This window comes from Ascaphus truei, chromosome 8 (assembly GCF_040206685.1).
Source record: "Ascaphus truei isolate aAscTru1 chromosome 8, aAscTru1.hap1, whole genome shotgun sequence".
Classification (NCBI taxonomy): domain Eukaryota; kingdom Metazoa; phylum Chordata; class Amphibia; order Anura; family Ascaphidae; genus Ascaphus; species Ascaphus truei.
Window position 1 is genome coordinate 43,261,314 of NC_134490.1, and position 19,638 is coordinate 43,280,951.

Genomic DNA, 19,638 nt, shown 5'->3' on the forward strand with positions numbered 1-19,638 from the left:
TGTTGACAGGCCAGACATCAAACTACAATATTATATATAGAGAGAGCAATATTTAGATATTTACTATAAACAATACTGTGCATATTTAAATGATATAACAAATATTTAGATCCAGGATACAAATATACATATATAAATGCAATACTTTAATAAGCAATGGTTTAGATAGCACTGGCAGTGTGCAGTGTATTGCATCTATCACAGTTTAAATAAACTCCCTCATACAGCCAAGAGAGATAAAGGGATGTGCCCAGGGTCTCACTAGCTACCATTGGGATCTGAATCAGTCTGAATCAGGATCACCAACTTCAAAGGCAGTGACATTACTACTACTCCTTCCACTGCTCCTTGTGTTTGTACATTAGGCTGCATTCCAGTTTTCCAAAAAGGTAAACAAGAATTGAAAACAAGTGTATGGGGTTAACATGTTAAGTGTGGGAAGGCGGTTTCATAGCATATTGTATAGGACCCTTGGCTGTTGCATTGTTGAAAGTATTTTATTCTAGTCAATAGTCATATGGTATTATTTGTATTTTCTGGGGTTGAATTACAAAAGCCAGAAACCCCATTGTCATTCTAAAGACATATTTCTTTAGTACTTGCATTTAAATAACAAAATTCAATATCTCACCTAGAAGTAATGAGGGGTAGAATTAGCATCTTCAACATTCGCATAAGCAGTTCCCCAGGAAAGGAAAAATATTGTTTTTCCTAACATAAGATACAAGAAGTTCGTTGCCAATTTTTGTAAAAATTAAAACAAATACTAGAATAAACTTATCAATGGAGAGAGAGAGAGAGAGAGAGAGAGAGAGAGAGAGAGAGAGAGAGAGAGAGAGAGAGAGAGAGAGAGAGAGAGACTCAAACTCCAGCTCTTAACAAATTGTACTACTATTTAAAAGTTAATTCAAATATTTCTTCAAATATGATTATTGCTTTCAAAACTTATTCTGTATAATGAATTAATACTCAGGCATTGTTATAGTGACTGCAACACACACACACACACACACACACACACACGTAGGTATATACACATACATAACAAAGAAAAAGACACAAGTTATAGTATTTGTATAGGAGTCTATATAGTTATAATCGCAATGATAATGACAGTAGCATTCCAGCAGTAAAAAGCAGTGACATATTGTAGCTTCCATTTTGGCGACCCAGCAGCTTTCTTTCTTCTATCTTGCAAGTACAAGTAAAAACAAAAAAATACATTAATATCTCCATAATGGGGGAATCCCCAGAGCGCTGGATGACAACTTGACTTTGGGGGGCGGGGGGGGGTGCCCTTTTAATGACCCCATTCAGCTAATGCCGATGATAGGTTTACCAGGTTTACCAGGTTTACCAGTCCATCAGCTTGTGATTTTGATGATGTCAGAGAGAGGAGTTTAGTATTATAACAATCAGTGATCAAAGTGGCTTAAACCAGTAGTGCTCCTCTGTCTGATATAGACATTTTTCACACCACACATTGTTCCAAAGTTCCTAGGCCTGTGGCCCCCGATAACATTTGGAATGGCCCATGTGATGATACTCAGGGCTCAGCGGCTCTTCAGCTCTCCTCAGCTGCGGTGTCGTCTCACACCTCCCTCCCCCCCCTCAAAAACAATCCGCATCCACCCATGGGGACCTAGTTAAATTCTTCGGGGGGGGGGGGATTGAGTGAAAGAGAGGGATTGAGAGAGAGGAGGGCTAAGTGGGTGAGACGGGAGGAGGGAGAGAAAGAGGAGAGGGAGAGAGGAGGGGGGGGGTGAGTGAGAGGAAGAGGGGGGTGAGTGAGAGAAGGGGCTAGTGAGTGAGGGGAGGGGGGTAGTGAGTGAGAGGGGGGAGTGAGTGAAAGGAGGGGGGAGTGAGAGGAGGTGGGTAGTGAGTGAGAGGAGGTGGGGAGTGAGTGAGAGAAGGTGGGGAGTGAGTGAGGAGGTGGGGAGTGAGTGAGAGGAGGTGGGGAGTGAGTGAGAGGAGGGGGGGAGTGAGTGAGAGGAGGGGGGAGTGGATGTAGGGAGCACGTAACCCTTTATTGACTTGTCTGAAAAAAAGGTGGGCCGCCCCTGGTTTATACAATATTTATGTCTAAAAACAGAAAGAAAGAGCCTTTTTAAAAGGCTTTTTTTTTTTTTTTTTACAAAAAAAATGCTAGTGGAAAGTGGAATTGTTAGTTTGTAAATAAAAAATGAGAATTAGTGTTAGTGCTCTATACCCACTAGTACAATTACACTTCAACCAAATGTATTAAAATCTTCCTCTGATAATTTTTCTCCTTTCTATGTCTATAGGTCTGCCGAGTCTAAAGTGACATAAACATCCATGGCTGATAATCTGCATTAGTTGTTTAACCTTAATGCCCCTCTGCCATTAGCATGTAACAACATTTTTAAGCAAGAATTATTATTATTTTTATTTTATAACCTTTTTATTGTTGACATGAGATATTTCCAGTAATAATTAACTGCAAGTCCCTGTAGCAGAAATGTCATGGTAACAATGCAGTTACCACAGTTCTTTTAAAGTATTTGCTGTAAATAAATGTATTGCTACTTACCAAATCGCTGAGGTTCAGAATTCTAAGCAAAAATCCTATCAGGCATCCAGTTATGACAGAGAGCACAGAAAGAATTAGTAGGCCATTCTGTATCCAAAACGCCTTTGCCCATTTGTTGAGATTTGACAATCGGCATGAGAAGACACTCAGCAGTGATTGTTTTATACATGCCCACATCATGCGTTGACGTTTTCTGAAATTTGGACTCAAAAGTATTGAAACAATAAAATAATCTTTGTGTTCAATGCAATGTCAGCTCTGCATATTAAACACAGGTGTACAGCATGGCATTTTCTTTGGCTGCGAGATAACATCCATAATCCCCCAGGGTTGAGTCTTCATTAGTTAAGGAGCCTTCCTTATAAAAGATCAAAGCACAGAGCTCTGCCAATCCCTGCTAATACCACACAAAGGGAAATTGGATAAAGCTATTTTCAGAACATTAGAGAGGGTTATGAACCAAAGGAGGTCATTCATTAAACTGCGATAATGCTAATTGGGGCACAATTGCATAAATTCTATTTATTGAAGTTTCCCGACGATAGAACTGGGCATCAGATTTATGAAAGAATTGATTAATAGCAATGTTTTTTTTCTTTAACAAATCTAGTGCTGTTTTCTGCACTTGTTTTTCTCTATTTTGGAAGTCAAGATGGTTATAGCAAAAAAAAGTAAGAGAAGAGTGCAGGGACGCGCAGTGGTGCATTAAATCTTTGCAAAGGGAGATAAGGAAAGAAAATGGATAACAGTAATACCCTTACAGGATTAAAATGAATATATTGCATATCACCACATAATCCAGGGTCCAGTGTCTTTGGTGTGAGAAGACTGTACCCAGGTGTCACCGATCTATTGGGGTTTCTTGCAGCTGTTCCCAGCCTCGCACCTACCACTCCCGCGCCTCTCGCTCACATAGATTTAGTCAGGCGCGTCCATCTCCAGCACCATACATATGGGAAAGGAACGTGTGCACTGCTCCACGAGGAAAGGGTGGAATCGGCTGCTGCGATATTCTTTACTGGCTCTCTATGTTCATGGAGAATCAGTCTAATCCAGCCCCCTAACAAAGTCTGTGAACATTTAGAAAACAGTGATCATAACATGGTCTCCTTTAAAATAAATGATCAAAAACCAAATTACATGGGTTCAACAAAGACTTTACATTTTAGAAAGGCAGATTTGAATAAACAAAGGACTAATCTTCGAGGAACACATTGGGGTGATGTTTTTGCAGGAAAAAATGTAGAAGATAAATGGGATGTCTTTAAAACATTGTTAGAAAAGCGCACACTTGTCAGTGTATACCTTGGGTAAATAAGTATAAAAGAAATAAGTCAAAACCAATGTTGCTAAATAAACCGGTTGGGGAGGAAATAGAAAAGAAGAGGCAGGCGTTTAGATTCTTGAAATCATAAGGGACAGAGGCATCATAACAGAATTATAAGGAATGTAACAAAAATTGCAAAAGGGAAATCAAATTACCAAAAATCGATAATAAATTAAGGATTGCAATCGAAAGTAAGATCAACCCTTAAAAAGTTATTTAAGTACCTTAATAATAATGAAAATCGGAAAATAAATTATAAGACCATTTCAGTGTGAGATGGGCAGGCAGATTATTGGAGCAGAGGTATTAAATAAATTAGCAAGAATAAACAGGCGACTTCCAAGTTTAATGGGGATAAATTAGGAATGCTTATAGACAGCAGGCTTACTGTAGCAACAGTGCCCAAATTCATGCAGTAGCTGCAAAGATAAATAAGGTCTTATCTTGCATTAAATAGGCAATGGATGGAAGTTTTGTAAACATAATTATGCCTGTCATGTGCTAGCCTGCAGTATCCATGCTTATCCACCGGGACTGCTCTCTCAAGGTCATTCCAGATCCTGAAACCTGTCACCTCTGAGCCTGTGCTCTAACTCTCAGCCTGCCTATATAAAACTTCCCCTTCCTGTGTCAGTGCCTGTTAATACTGGTTCCTCTGCTCCTGCTAGGTTCCTGTGTTTACTGCTGTTGTATTGTTCCTGTCTCCTCGCTGCTGACCTCGACCACGCTATCTTCCGTCTGCCCCCGGCCTCTGCTCGTGAACTTGACCATGCTACCTGCCTCCATCCTCTGCTTGTGACCTTGACCACGCTACCTGCCGCTTGCCTCCAACCTCTGCTTGTGACCCCGATCACGCTCCCTGCTGTTCCTGCCACAGGGATCCACTCCAGCCGTTGCTCAACCCTTGACAGAAAATACATGCCCTGCCATGGATTCCGCCGGAACAGACCTGACCCAGGCGTACCATGGTTGGCTTCCAAGAACAACAAGGACATGTTTTCAACCGTCTTGGTCGCATAGAGGAACATGGTGCCGGCTGGGAAGAACATATCATCCGCTTGGAAGAAAGAGCTGAACTACGTGAACTGCGTGCAGCTCTAATAGCTACGTCTGTTCAAAACATAGTGCTGATGCAAACCACGCCCCGTGTACCCCTTGTGAAAAAAAATTGGGGGAAAAAAACAATTTTTCTGGGATTTCCTTAATCAATGCAGAATTCTGGTTACGCAAAAGCCCACAATCTATAATACCAACGAAGCCAAGGTTGGACTGATCATCACCCTGCTCGAGGATGAGGCCTTTGCTTGGGTCTCTCCTCTTTTAGAACAGGATAGCCCACTATTAAGGGATCTGGAGGGATTCATTCGAAGCCATAAGTCTGATTTTTGATGGCCCAAACCATGGTGCAACATTTGACGCAACCTTCAACAACCTTCATCAAGGAAGACGCTCGGCAGCTGAGTACGCCGCTGAATTCTGCAGATGGGTTACCGAAACTGAGTGGAATGAGGCCGCTCAGAGATATCATTTTCAGCAGAAAAGATGGAAGTCATTGACGGTTCTCCTTTGAGCTCTGGACCTGTTACCCATGAAACAAGTAATCTAACACTAATCATAGAGCCCAATCATCAGGAGAAGATTTTATTTAGTCTTATTCCTACACCTTTGTTTCCAGTGATCCTGGGAATTCCATGACTCATGATCCACAACCCACTAATTGACTGGAAGACCAAGACACTCACATTTCCCTCAGAGCACTGCCAGCTAGCCTGCCTATCTAAAACTTCTATACCAGAGTGTGTGGGAATACATAAGATTTCCTCATCCAAGAAAATCTACTGCCAACACCATACTCTGAGTTTTTGGATGTGTGTGTCAAGAAGAACGCGGATACGCTTTCGTCACATCGTTCTTATGACTGCCCCATTGAATTATTACCGGGTGCTGCCATTTCGTTCGGAAGAATCTATTCTCAGAGTCAGAATTGAAGTTCCTCAATGACTACCTACAGGAGAACCTGTCGAAGGATTTCATCCGACCGTCTACTTCCCCAGCAGGTGCTGCTCTCTTCTTCGTGGGAAAGAAAGATGGTTCACTATGTCCCTACATTGCCTATCGGGAACTAAATAAAATCACAGTAAAGAATAGATATCCGTTACCTCTGATTCCCAAACTATTGGAAAGAATTTGGTCAGCTAAGATGTTTACCAAATTAGATCTCCGAGGAGCGTATAAATTTGATTCGCATCCGACCCGGTGACGAGTGGAAGACAACCTTCCGAACTCGATATGGGCACTATGAATACCTGGTAATGCCTTTTGGACTCTGTAATGCTCCTGCTACTTTCCAGCATTTAATCAATGATGTTCTTCGAGAGCTACTGGACTAAATTGTAGTGGCATACCTGGATGATATCCTAGTCTTCTCAGATAACATCATGGATCACCAGAAACATGTCCGGAGTGTCCCAAAGCGTCTCCAAAAATACAAACTGTACATCAAATTAGAAAAATTTGAATTTGAAAAGACCAGCATGCAATTTCTTGGTTATGTTATCTCCCCTGAGGGTTTGAGTATAGATACAGGCAAGATTTAAGCCATGGTGGAATGGCCAATTCCTCAAAATGAGAAGGACATTCAGAGCTTTGTGAGCTTTGCTCATTTCTATAGACATTTTATTAAAAATTTCTCTGGCATTATTGCCCAAATCACCCTACTCACACAAACTCCTGGGTTTACTGCTTTTGCTATTGCTATTGTAATGTTCCTGTTTCCTCGCTGCTAACCACTGCTTGTGACCTTGACCACACTATCTACCGCCTGCCTCCGACCTCTGCTTGTGACCTTGACCACGCTATCTGCCGCCTGCCTCCAACCTCTGCTTGTGACCCCGACCACACTATCTGCCGCCTGCCTCCAACCTCTGCTTGTGACCACGACCACGCTCCCTGCTGTTCCTGCCACTGGGATCCACACCAGCCATTGCTCAACCCTTGACAATGCCCCTCTATAAAGCATTGGTAAGACTACACCTTAAATATGGAGTACAGTTTTGGGCACCACTCCATACAAAAGGATGTGCAAAGGTCCCTTTAAGGCCGCCCTTATAGTCCTTGCGAAAGTGACGGTGTCGCTCCTACTATAAGCGCACGCAACAGATTCAATACATTTGTTTTGACACAATGTTGCGTCGCCGGGACTATAAGCGCGGCCTAATATACAGTGTCAACAGCTATGCATACTACAGAAATCTCTGAAATTGAGTCACCCTCCTCTCCCCTCCCTAAATTAGAGGCATTGAGAGGAGGTTGGGGCTTACCAGGGTTGCTGCCCATTGCGGGATCTCTGGTTCAGAGTCACTCTCCCCTCAAGTTTCAGATGAAACCAAGAGTCACTCCACATGTATATGTGCTGTTACATGTACCACAGACTATTAACTATATTGTGAATCATTTATAAAAGACAGTTCTACTAACATTAAGTATTAAAAGTCAATAACCTTCAAAGAATTCCACCCATGATAGAGGTTTTTGATGCACCAATCAGGGATTTACTTCCCCACAAACCTTTGCTCTGAAATCAGCCTCACTTCCCCTAATTTCCCTTAACATTGGTATACTGTATATAATCAGTGTTTTTATTTAGCAGACTATTTATCAAAGCTAAAGCACACATTAAGTTAGATTATCTGGCCTTGCATGTGCTCCTGTGAGCAAAAAGTCACAATTTAACCAGAACATAGCCTAATTTGTCACGCCTGTGTACTTGATTGCGAGCATATATAGAGCTGTTTGAGTGCTGAGGCTTTAGTTCTGCAAGGAATATATACTACATAGTTAATTAGCCAGACACCATTTAGCTGCTCTTACCCCACAGGCTCATCTTCATACATGACTTTACAAATACAGCTGAATGGTTCATCTAGTGATTTAGTTGCCTGTTAGAGCTCTACTTTACCAATAGCAATTTAGATGAACTCAACATAGATTGCTAACAGTAAAACTCATTTGCTTTCTCCCTATATTAGTAATATCAATAGTTGTCTAATCAACGAAACTAACAGGCAGTCAATGTTATGTAGATTTTGCAACTGTACCTGAGCAATGATTATATGTATAGTATATAGTTTATTACAGCTGTGTCCATATATTGACATGGTAGCATATTCACCAGCACCACCAGTGTAACTGTATCAACCACTTGTATTGTATATTGTCCCTCAGATCAATAGATCCATTAATTGCTCTTCCCAACATACTTCACACGTTCTAGCCACACTTTACTGTTTTTTTTAATTAAAATTAATGTTGTATGTCTTCACAAGTGTCACTATTAATTTTGTAAATGATTGTAAGTGAATTATTTTAAAGCTAAATTAAACGTTAAGCATTAATAGCCCAGGGTTTGCTCCAAAAATGTACATTCTTCCTTGAGTATCTGTGACCTCGGTCATGTGATTTCCTTGTTCTTATTTATTACTCCTCTCAGTACATACACACTGTAGGTAGCACTTCATTGCCATAGCAGTGGCTACAGGGCATTACAATATTACATTTCTTATATTGATTTGGATTTAAACTTTATGATACCTGTTGAAGGGTGTTACTCCTGTTTGCTCTTCTCATACTGTGGTTTTAACATTTATCACAATATGGTAGACAATAATTCCTGTTATTTTGCTATTAATCATATATTTCTAAAAGATGCAGCCCCCAAAAAATACAATTAAGTAAATGTAATTCTTTAAATACACTATTGTTTGGATAAAATTAAGTTTTATATAACAGTGTAAGAAATCATAAAATTATATTACGTTTTTATGGTGTGGTTTATTTGTAACATTATTGATTTTGTAGATGAAACCCCCATTGTTCTAAATAATTAAAATCCAGGTCAAAAAAGCACAGACTAGTCACACAGACATAAACCACGTACGTACACTTCCTGATATTGCATGATCTATTTTGAAATACAGAAATGTGATAACAGCTTCCTTTCAGGCTGGAAACCTTTGAACAGCCCACAAGCTGAACCAATTACAAAATGCGAGTTGCTGCCTGTATGGAAGTTCATTTAATGTTCCTTCTTTGCAAGAACATTTCACCCACCCGAAGTTGCCAGCGTGAAGTAGAGCTTCCTAACTTAATATGGTAAGTTGCACGTATCTCCAAGAGATTAGTAATGTGCCCAGTTCATAGCAACTATACTTGCCAATGTGTAAAAGCTCCTATCAGGAACAATTAGGAGAACCTGTTAAGAGGGAATATTTGGGCACCACAAAATTTGCTACATTTTAGTTACGTTTGATATACCATAACTTTATACAAGTATCACACCAGGAAGGTGATGCTGTAGAATATTATCTTAAGAAACATGAGAACCCAGTAGCAGCTCATTTCATAACAATATAACCACATGCTGTAGTGCGAGTATTAAAGGCATGGTATTGGAACAGGTATGGAAACACACAAGAAGGGGAGACGCACAGAAACAGTTTCTACAGAGGGAGGTTTATAGAATCTGCTCTCACAGCACAGTGATCCCCATGAACAATTGCCAACATCTAGCATGTTTTTTTTTAATGAGAATTAGACTAGAAGGCATCATGCATATTCTACTTAAGGGTGTAGGAGCTTTTCCCTTGACGCTCAGAGACAGTATGTGTGGTCTCTTTGTGTTCCAACTTCCAAGTACAGAATTGGGGAGGGGGTGGTATGATGTACACTGCAGCCCTGACCGCTAATGTGGTTCCATGTAATCTTTGCGGAGGGACAAACACTGTATGAATTGTAATTGGTCCCTGACCGCTTATGTGGTTCCTTCTAACTTTTACTGAGGGATGGACATAGCATGTGCCGGATCGCTGGCTGCTAATTTGGATCCATAAAAAAAAAAATCAATTCTAGTCATATACATACTGTATTTTTTTTTTGCAGTGGGACATTCGTTGTTTTTCTGACTCATTCTCTTTTTTTTAGTATATTTTTCTATAGTGCATTCACCTTGTGCTTACCACTTGCTATATACTTTGATTAATGGAGAGATTTATTAATAATCATTTGTGATTTTTTTTTGTAATCTTATAAAACTTGAATTAGGAGACTTATGTTTGTATAAAAAAAATGTATACAATTTTTTATTATTTATATATTTTTCACATGGGTGGTATACATTTCTTGTTCTTCATTTATTCTACAAAAAGTATAGTATATAGCTATACTAGTATAAGTATATAGCTGTTTATGGGTTAGAACATGAAAACATTGGATCTTGACAAAGGGGCGGCTGCACCGAAACATTGATAATAACAGTTTATTACACCTTTTATAACATTTTACTGTACAAGCACTTTTCTTATTAATTGTTAGTATATGAATCCATTGATTTTAGAGTCATTCACATGTCACAAGGGTGGTTCGGTTAAATGATTCTTTTTTTCGTGCCATTTTGCACATCAATGATATATATATATATATATATATATATACATACATACATACATACATACATATATATATAGATATATATATATACACGTTTGTGGGTTACCGTTAGAATACTGTATCTTGATTAAGGTGAAACATTGATAATAAGAACAACGTTTATAACAAGGAGGCGCCTAATATATCTTCTTTACATTGTGCACAATGACCAAATTACAAATTGCCTACAATCTCTGGATGTGGAGTCTTCTTAGGCCTGGGACCCGCTGCGCCCGGCGGCGCGGGCGGCCGCACAAGCGTTCCCCACCAGCAGGGGAATCCTCCCGAGCCGGTCCCAGTCCCCCCTCACGGCACAGCTCACTACACGCTGTGAGGCATCAGCCGCTAGGGGATTCAAGAGAATTGTAATCCCAAGCGCCGACGCGTCACGTGGTGTGGCTGTGAGACAATGAGGAGGGGAGGCTTCGGGAGGAGGAGAGGCTTCGGGGAGCGGGGAGGAGAGTGTGGAGGGAAAGCAGCGTGAGTGCCTGTCTGTGTGTGTGTATGTTTGTGCCTGAGTGCGTGAGTGCCTGTGTGTGCATGAGTGCCTGTCTGTGTGTCTGTGTGTGCCTGAGTGTGTGTGTGTGTGCCTGAGTGTCAGCGTGTGAGTAGGGCAGCCTGCAGCAGCTCCCTCCTGCAGCCCGGGAGCCCGAGCCCGTGGAGGGGGGGGGGGGTAGCGGGTCCCTCCGCTTAAACCACGCCCCCCTCCGCTTATACCACGCCCCTCCCTCCCACTCCAGCCCCGGCTCCCGCTCCCTACAGACCGCATATCACGGTCTGTGTCTGTCAGCGCCCTGCCTGTCTGCAGTGTGGGCGCGCTGACTGAGGGAGTGGGGCCTTAGCCTTACACTCACAATGCTCACTTAGTTACAAAATCAGAAACATTTGTAGCTCTCCTTTAAACTGGTCTAGGATAAAATGTTACAATTTCCTAATCTAGCTTCCTTTTGTGCAATAAAGTTACACCAATGTTGACATATATATTTTTTTAAACTTGTGAACTCAAAGTACTGTAGTATAAGGGGAAACCGTAGGCAAATCCAACAGATTGATTACACAATGTTTTTGTTTTTTTTGTCAGAAGGCGTTTCTCGGCTTCTGTTTACTTGGCTTGTATAATAATTAACTATTGTAGATGTGATCAAGACAAAACCAGAGTTGAAATAGGCTCAGCCTGTTTCTCTAGTATAGCTAACGTGTTTGCAAGTTAATACTGCTATGGTTTAACTCTTCCATCTAGCAGGACACAAATCAGAATCATCTTTAAAATGTATTGTTTCAAAAATGTAGTTTTACAATTGAGAGGACGGACTTTTCATCAACCACTCAAGAGCAGAAATATGTATTAGGAACTGAGGGCTTTAAAATATCCAGGACTCAATTATTACAAATGGGGAGTTATATGTTTTAACATAAAATGCAGTCGTTTTTATATCATTTGGGGGATTTATATTTGTATAAGAATTTATTGTTATAAACATGTTTTAATCATGGAATTGATGAATTATTAGCTAAGTATATAAATATGTGAACATAAGGGAGTACGCATTAAGTCCGACAAAGGTGCATGTGCCGAAACCAGTTGAACGCACATCATGTGTACAGTGGGTGTCTTGGGCTGCCAGCCATCATGTTTGGAACACAACTGTCCTTTAATTAAGTAATAATCCCTGAAGAACAGGGCATTATTGGCCAGTAATGCCCTGTTCTGAGGGGATTATTACTATTATAGGCTAAATGTAGGCTTATTTTAAATTTTTCATAAAAAAGATACGTTTATAGTCATTTATTTTTATCAGTGTATATACCTGTGTAGGAAAAAGGAATGGCCGGAATTTTACTGCTTTAGCCTATAATCATGAATAAAGGTATGTTTTTACTCCATGTTTGGCTCTCCTGCAGACTGCATCTATGGGACAAGAAGGCAAGTTGTATAATGTAAGACAATAATATTTATTAATATATATTTACACACTTGTTTTGAGTTAATGTCTATCCCACAATAATGAGGCCTTTTTATTTAGTGAATTGGACGATATAGATGTTGAACAAAATCATTTTTGATAAGGCTTTTCATTGCCATGGACTGTTCCTCAATTTTAAATGTTGTGTCTCTAGTCTATTATCTGCTAGGAACTTTTTCATATTCTGCTTCTCCTTACATACCCTCCGCTGAGCTATGTTCAGTGACCAATCAGAGCGTGGGAATTCCTCCCCGCCAGCATATAGGAATAGGGATTCATTCTTTGACTGACGTCAGAGGAGGCCGGCGTACCAAGCCGGCTCAAAAAATCCGGGTGTGTGGAAAATATGATTTATCCATTGAGAGAAGTGCCTACGAGCTGTATCTTCCCCAGCTAGCTCATTGCCACCCACTAGGCAGGCTCCATCAAGTCTGGCAGATACAAATGGTGTCCCCACGGGGTGCCCTTTGTTCTCTGGACCTGGTAATTCACCCTTCCTCACCCAACAAACAGTCTTCTCACCTCTGGACATCCTCTCCTCTTGAACTACGGACCCTATATAGACATGCTGGTGTCTATGCAGATGCCCTGGCTGACTGTATAGAGTCTTATAACAAATGTATAAAACATTACAAAGTACACTTTAATGAAGTATGGACTTTGGGGAACCTTATACTTATAAGGGAAATGGGGTTGGGATATTTGGGCTCGAAACTCAGGAGTCTGGGGGACACTGGGTTGCCCCGGTGTAATTCACCACATGTACAAGCAAATCAGGCCTGCTTGCGGGGGAGAATTAAAGGACTACCTGTAACTTTGGCAAACAAAATAATTGCATTTCTACCCAAATATCCCACCTAAAACTTGCACATATGAAATTTCACAGTTCTAGGGCAAAGGAAACATGTAAAAAGGAAAAGCAGGGGTCACTTTATTTTTGACATGTATAATCCCAGGGCACTGTACTGGGGAACAAACTCCCTATACTAGCAAGCGGTGCCTAAGAAAGCCATAACTTGCTTTTTGGTTTGGGGCACTGGCCACTCAAGAATTGCCTCAACCTTAGCTGGCTCCGGCTTGATATGCCCCCCCACTACTCTATGCCCAAGGTACAGTACCTCTGCCATCCCAACTAAACACTTAGAGGGTTTGAGTGTCAGCCCTGTTCTCCTATCCTTTTCAGCACCGCTGCTACGTGTAGTAAATGTGATTCCCAGGAATTGCTAAACACAGCTATGTCATCCTGGTCTGTCCTTGCAAAACCCTGCATCCTCTCCAGCAACCTATTGACCAGGCATTGGAAGGTATCCGGGGCATTCTTCACCCCAAATTGTATAACCAAAAATTCATATAAGCCACTCGGAGTGATGAAAGCTGACTTATCCTGCACCTCCTGGGTCAGAGGGATTTGCCAGTACACACTGGACAAATCCATGGTAGTCAGATACCTTGCCCCCGCAAGCTCATCTAAAAGCTCATCCATGCGGGGCATGGGATAGGCATCAGACACCATCTGAGCATTGAGCTGCCGGTAGTCCCACACAGAACCGAGTGGTCCCGTCCTTCTTAGGTACCAGGACTATTGGGGAAGCCCAAGGACCCTGAGATGGTACTATTACCCCTAGGGCCAGCATCTCCTCTACCTCCTCCTCTATGCTACGCTTCACCTTTGCTGATACCCGATAGGCATTCTTATGCAGAGGTCTCTAATCCCTGGTGTGGACTGGGTGATCAGTGATATGGGTCCTGCCCGTCTTATCCGTGAACAGGTCCGTGTACTGTTCTAACATAGCTCATGCTTGCACCCACTGGGGAGCCTCGAGCTGGGTACCTATCCCTACCTGCTCTACTGTGCCCCCCATCCTAGCTTCCCCTAGGAGGTCGGGCAGAGCTGGGCTTGCCGGGTTCCCCCAACGGTGGGCTACAGATAGCCAGCACCGATGCCGCACTCTGGAAATACTACTTCAACATGTAAATGTGATAGGTTCTATGTCTCCCTGTCTCCTAATCTAACTGTACAACATAGTTAGACTCGTTCATCTGCCGGAGTACCTAATACGGGCCAGCCCAGGCAGCCATGAGTTTGTTCAGCCGAGTGGGTTTCAGAACAAGCAGTTGCTGCCCAGGGATGAACTCCGTATTTAAGGTATTTTGAGCATACCAACTCTTCTGCTTGGTCTGAGCATACCTGAGGTTAGCCTGTGCCAACCCCATGAGCCGGTCTAACCGGTCTCTGAGAGTTACTACATACTGTAGCACAGAAGCATCTGTAGTAGTATTCTCCCCTTCCCATCCCTCATGGAACAGGTCAAGCAATCAACGGACCCTGCAACTGTATAGGAGCTCAAAAGGTGAGACCCCGGTGGACTCTAGCGGTACCTCTCGGTATGCAAACAGCAAATGCTGTAAATGAGTCTCGCAGTCTCCCTGTTCAGCTTTTATTTATTTATAAAAATGTTTTACCAGGAAGTAATACATTGAGAGTTACCTCTCGTTTTCAAGTATGTTCTGGGCACAGAGTTATAAAAAATACATGGTTACATTAAAAGAACAGGGTTATACAGTGAATTCACAGACATTTCATGTACAGAGAGTTGGAAAATTGGGTACAAGGGATAAAGGGCTTATGAGTTTCAGATTGAAATAGAGCAGGTTTAAAATCACCGAATGACAGGTTTAAAATCACCGAATGGCAGCAAACAGCTCACGACCTTTGGCTGCCCTTCAGCTGTCCGCTGGTTGAGATTGAATCTGCAGCAGCTGTGAACAAAAAGATCTTTGTGTCCTCTTGCCTTAACATTCCAGTGGTGGGGGTTGACGTTCCACAAAGTACAAGCACATGTTAACCCTTAGCACGCTGGTCCTGTGCAGAGGCGAGCAGTTCTTGGGGAGCCCCATGAGGCTGTCCGCCTTTGGGGCAACGCAGATGTACACTGGGGTGGTTGAGATTGAATCTGCTGCAGCTGCGAACAAAAAGATCTTTGAGCTTCTACATAGGTTCACAGCATCTGCTTCATTGAACTGCTCACACTGTCCATTTGTCTGGGGGTGGTAAGGAGTTGTGCAGAGGGTTGTCACCCCACACGCCTTTCAGAGACAGTGGAGCAATTTAGCCATGAATTGTCTTCCCTGTTCTGTTAGAATCTCGCTAGGGAACCCTACTCTGGCAAAAAATCCCTATCAAAGCTGCCGCTACCTTAGTAACCTCAATCGGGGTCAGTGCCACAGCCTCAGGCTATCGTGTCACAAAATCAACCACCGTGAGGATGTAGCACTTCCCCGTCCATTTAGGAACTATAAGAGGTCCCACAATGTCGACCGCTACCATCTGAAAAGGATCACCGTTAGTGGTCTCAGGAGGACTCTCACACAATCACCCTACGCCTACCCGCTGGCAGGCATCACAGGAGGGACAAAAATCTGCCACTGCCCGCGATGCCAGTCAGTACAACTGCTGCAATAGCCAGGATCTGATGCGGGGGACCCCCTGATGCTCCGCTAGTGGGAAGGAGTGGGCTACCTGCAATAACTGCTGCCTATACTCCTCGGGTACCACTAACTGTCTTTTCCCTGTCCATACTCTGTCTGGAGCACCCAGAGCTTGCTCTCTGTACAGGAGCCCATGGTGCCAGGGATACCGATCCGACCCACTCTCAGAGGCAGACTTGGACGCCCGGAGTCTCATGCCCTCTAAGCCAGGATCAGACTGTACTGCCTCTCTGAACCGTGTATCCATCTCCGGCCACATCCTCAGTCACTAGGTCCCGGGATGGTGAACCAGGGAGGTTGGAAGGGAGGTCAGGACACAGTACAGACTCTTTGTGGTTTACCTGGCCGGTGTCCGCAAGAACCTCAGGAATCGGTGGTCCCAAATGCAGGGGGATGGTGATATCCTCAGTGGGCAGGGGTACCAAAGGCTCCCCTCCCTGGGCAAGTATCCGACTTCGGCTCCTTGTGACTGCAGCCACAGGAGCATCTACGTTGGAAAAAGAGCAGATGAGGTGTCCCAGGTCGTTACAGAGTAGCATCTCAGTATCCAACACTGGCAAAACACCCACATCTCTTATGACTCAACCGGCACCCCAGTCGAGAAACACACGGGCGGTCTGGATTGACCGAGGTCCCCGTCTGGCATGGTGACCTGCATCTATGGTCCAGGGAGCAGAACCTCTGGGCTGACCATATCAGGTCACACCAGAGTAACTGTAGCACCAGAGTCGATCAGGCAGGCTGGCTGGCTATCTCCGATGGTCACTGGTCGCAAATGTTTCCTCCGGACATCATTCGCTTGCAGCCCGATGGCTGCAACTGGGTGCCCATTTGCCTACACTGCGGTGCCGCCTGTAGAGGGTGTAGGGACCACAGTCTGGGTCCGCTGCTGGACCTGTTGGACGGTTGCTCGCTACTCCTCAGTTGGTGCTAGTCCCACGGAGGTGACTGGTTTTGCTGCTTGAATGTGTGAGCCTGGATTGGGGTGTTTGGAATGGTGCAAGTCAGGGCAATCAGGCTTCAGATGCCCAGTCTGGTTGCACTGGTAGCACCGTGCTTCATGGGCAAACCCTGCAGGTTTGACTGCACCTCCTCCAGTGGAAGGCTTTGTCCTCTGCGGGCTTACCTGCCTGACCAGCAGGGGTTGCCACCGGTGGTGCCCCCCACTTCTTATGCTGGGGACGTGTGGTCACAAACTCATCTGCCAAGACGGATGCCTACTCGCAGCTTGCCGGCTTGTGGTCAATGACCCACTCCCGACCTCTGGCAGACATCTCTGATAAAATTGCTCCAGAAAGATGAGGTCGAGCAATTCTTTGTGGGTATTGGCTTTGCACACCTCTACTCATGGGTACCCTGGTGGATTATCTGTGCCATTTAGTCCATGTGGGTGTCCGGCAGCCGGACCTGGCCAGAGGTCAGGGCCAATTGCAGAACCAGCCGCCGAGCCCACCCAGCCTTCAGGCCCGGGACACCATTACCTTTTGTCCCCCCCTCGGCGGCCCCGACGGCCGCGCAGGGGGCCCGGGCAATACATACGATATAATATCACCTGTTTGAACCACCTTTGCAGTTTCCAAAAACAAGAACGAGTCCCCAATGTGTTCGGTATTATATTCTTTATACTGCTCCAATTTATTCTGCACTACTGTTCCAAAACTGGTCTGAGTCAGCAGCTTTGAGGGGACGGATCATGTTCTCAAGACATTAGGGTCCGGATCTTGTTGTAATTGAAGACCAAAAGGGGAATGATTTGACATGCATGCATTTTGAATCAAAGCCTTTGAGATTTTGTGAAAGGAGAGGGGTTTAGACCAACAAGTAGTCAGTACACAACAATGTGTTGTGTGCCTACGAAACACAGATATAGTCTCTCTCGAGAGGGTAGATCAACTTCCAGGGATCTACAACATTTAGTTGTTTTTTGAGAAAATGAATATAGAGTAACTTTTGATTTTGTATTGCATTCTTTTGGATTTAGATATGGAGGTTGATATATCTAAAATTGGATTTTGCACTATGTGAAATCTCCCCCTAAATAATCTGGTGATTAGTGACTAAAGATGCTAGTTTACCCAAAAGAGAAGAGAAAAAAGACCGGTCATAAACCATTGGTGCATAAATATTCGTCATGGAAATCTTAATACCCCTCAATTTTCCTGAGATAGCTATAAATCTGCCCTGTTGATTGCGGATCTGTGTATCCAGTTCAAATTATTTATTTATAAAATATTTTACCAGGAAGTAATACATTGAGAGTTACCTCTCATTTTCAAGTATGTCCTGGGCACAGAGTTAAAACAAATAATACATGTTTACAAGTACAGTTACATAAATGAACAGGGTATACATTATATACAAGACATTGCATGCACAGTTAAAGAAAATATATATTATGGGCGTATGAAACAGTTACAGACCAGATTAAAATGTGAGACAGCCTTAGATTTGAAAGAACTTAAACTGGTGGTGGATGTGAGAGTCTCTGGTAGGTTGTTCCAGTTTTGGGGTGCACGGTAAGAGAAGGAGGAACGGCCAGATACTTTGTTGAGCCTTGGGACCATGAACAGTGTTTTGGAGTCTGATCTCAGGTGATAAGTGCTGCATGTGGAATCCCCCTTTTCTTACTGTTATAATGTGAGGGAAAGCATGACCCAACCTTATTTCAATTTTTCATGCTCCGCCTGTGCCAGGTGGGACTCTTGTAAGAAAGCTATACCTATTCCTAACCTTTTCAGGTTAGTGAGTGAGTATCTTTTTTCTTTTCGTTGGAGAGTTGATACCTCCCACATTCCAGGAAGTTATATTAACCATCCTATTAGAAATGAAAGGAAACCTTGCCGTAGGAACAGTTCTGTAGTTGAGCTACGTGGCCAATAGCCTTTGTAAAGATAAGAGAAAAACCAAAAAAGACGAGGGGGGAGGGAAAGAAGGGAAGGGGTAACTACATCAGATATGGGAACAGATATTATAATTGACATGACACTATGTCATTTAATCTTGGCAGCTCGAACCTTGGTTACTGCCTAAGGGCTTGGGAGTCTCCTAACCCCGCCAGGCCAGCAAAACATTTATCACAACCATTCTACTTAATGTTACTATTAATTTACATATCGTTAATACACTTCTTTTTCCATAGGCTATTAAAAATGTTAACTCAAACGAACATTTACAGTAGGTCCCTGTGGACCAACATTAGGCAACAGTAGGGAGTCGAGATATATGAAATCGTTCTCAAATCTTCCCAACTTAATTTCCATTGGGAGTTTCTTGAATCAGATGCTCTGCATCTTTTGGTGAGTTGAAAAATTGAACTCCTTCATCCAGAAATAATCTAAGAATTGCCGTATAGATTAGAGCGAACTTGATCCCTTTTTTGTAGAGAGTGGAGCAGATAGGGGACAATTCTCTTTTTTTTATTGCTGAGATTTGCAGAAATGTCTTGTAAAATAAAGCATTTGTTTCTCTTAAAATAAGGTTAGTGTATTTTTCTATAGGCTCTCAGCATTGCGACCATGTCCCGGAAATCCAGGACTTTGATCAAAACAGGTCTGGGACGAGCAGTCTTGGAGCAGTTATCGCTCTCTGGGCCCAATCTCTATTCTCTCTCAATTTTGACTGGGACAAGCTCGTCATCCATCTTTAGGAGCCTGGGGAGGTACTCGGAGGCTAAAGAGATAAGGTCTGTTGGTTTGACTTCTTCAGCGATAGCTAAAATTCTTATATTGTTTCTTCTTGACCTGTTTTCCAGGTCATCGATCTTGTTCTCCAACTTGGAGTTTTGTCTCTCTAGCTCATCCATGAGCAGCATTTGAGAGGTAGAT

At 43.0% G+C, this 19,638-nt stretch overlaps 2 protein-coding genes across 11 annotated transcripts in view; one reads left to right on the plus strand and one right to left on the minus strand.

The window, feature by feature from the left end:
* Window positions 1-19,638, minus strand: part of LOC142501618 (excitatory amino acid transporter 5-like) — a 74,619-nt gene that overhangs the window by 29,943 nt on the left and 25,038 nt on the right. For 3 of the 7 annotated variants that reach the window (XM_075611726.1, XM_075611728.1, XM_075611727.1), the window contains 4 exons: window positions 3,313-3,621; window positions 2,552-2,744; window positions 632-711; window positions 1-22 (listed from right to left, as the gene is read on the minus strand). The exon at window positions 1-22 is cut by the window's left edge and continues 191 nt beyond it. In XM_075611726.1, coding sequence (XP_075467841.1) covers window positions 1-22; window positions 632-711; window positions 2,552-2,731 — 282 coding nt within the window. In that variant the 5' untranslated portion in view covers window positions 2,732-2,744; window positions 3,313-3,621. Of the gene's footprint in view, window positions 23-631; window positions 712-2,551; window positions 2,745-3,312; window positions 3,622-12,169; window positions 12,267-19,638 lie in introns of those variants that run through there. The other 4 variants (XM_075611729.1, XM_075611732.1, XM_075611731.1 and 1 more) reach the window with 4 other exon arrangements.
* LOC142501619 (FYN-binding protein 1-like) overlaps window positions 8,856-19,638 on the plus strand; it is a 114,888-nt gene continuing 104,105 nt past the window's right edge. For 2 of the 4 annotated variants that reach the window (XM_075611735.1, XM_075611736.1), the window contains exon 1: window positions 8,856-9,029. Coding sequence is in view for 2 of the 4 variants with exons in the window: in XM_075611736.1 (XP_075467851.1) it covers window positions 9,027-9,029 (3 nt within the window). In the remaining 2 variants the exon portion in view is untranslated. The remainder of the gene's footprint in view (window positions 9,030-19,638) is intronic. The other 2 variants (XR_012803528.1, XM_075611734.1) reach the window with 1 other exon arrangement.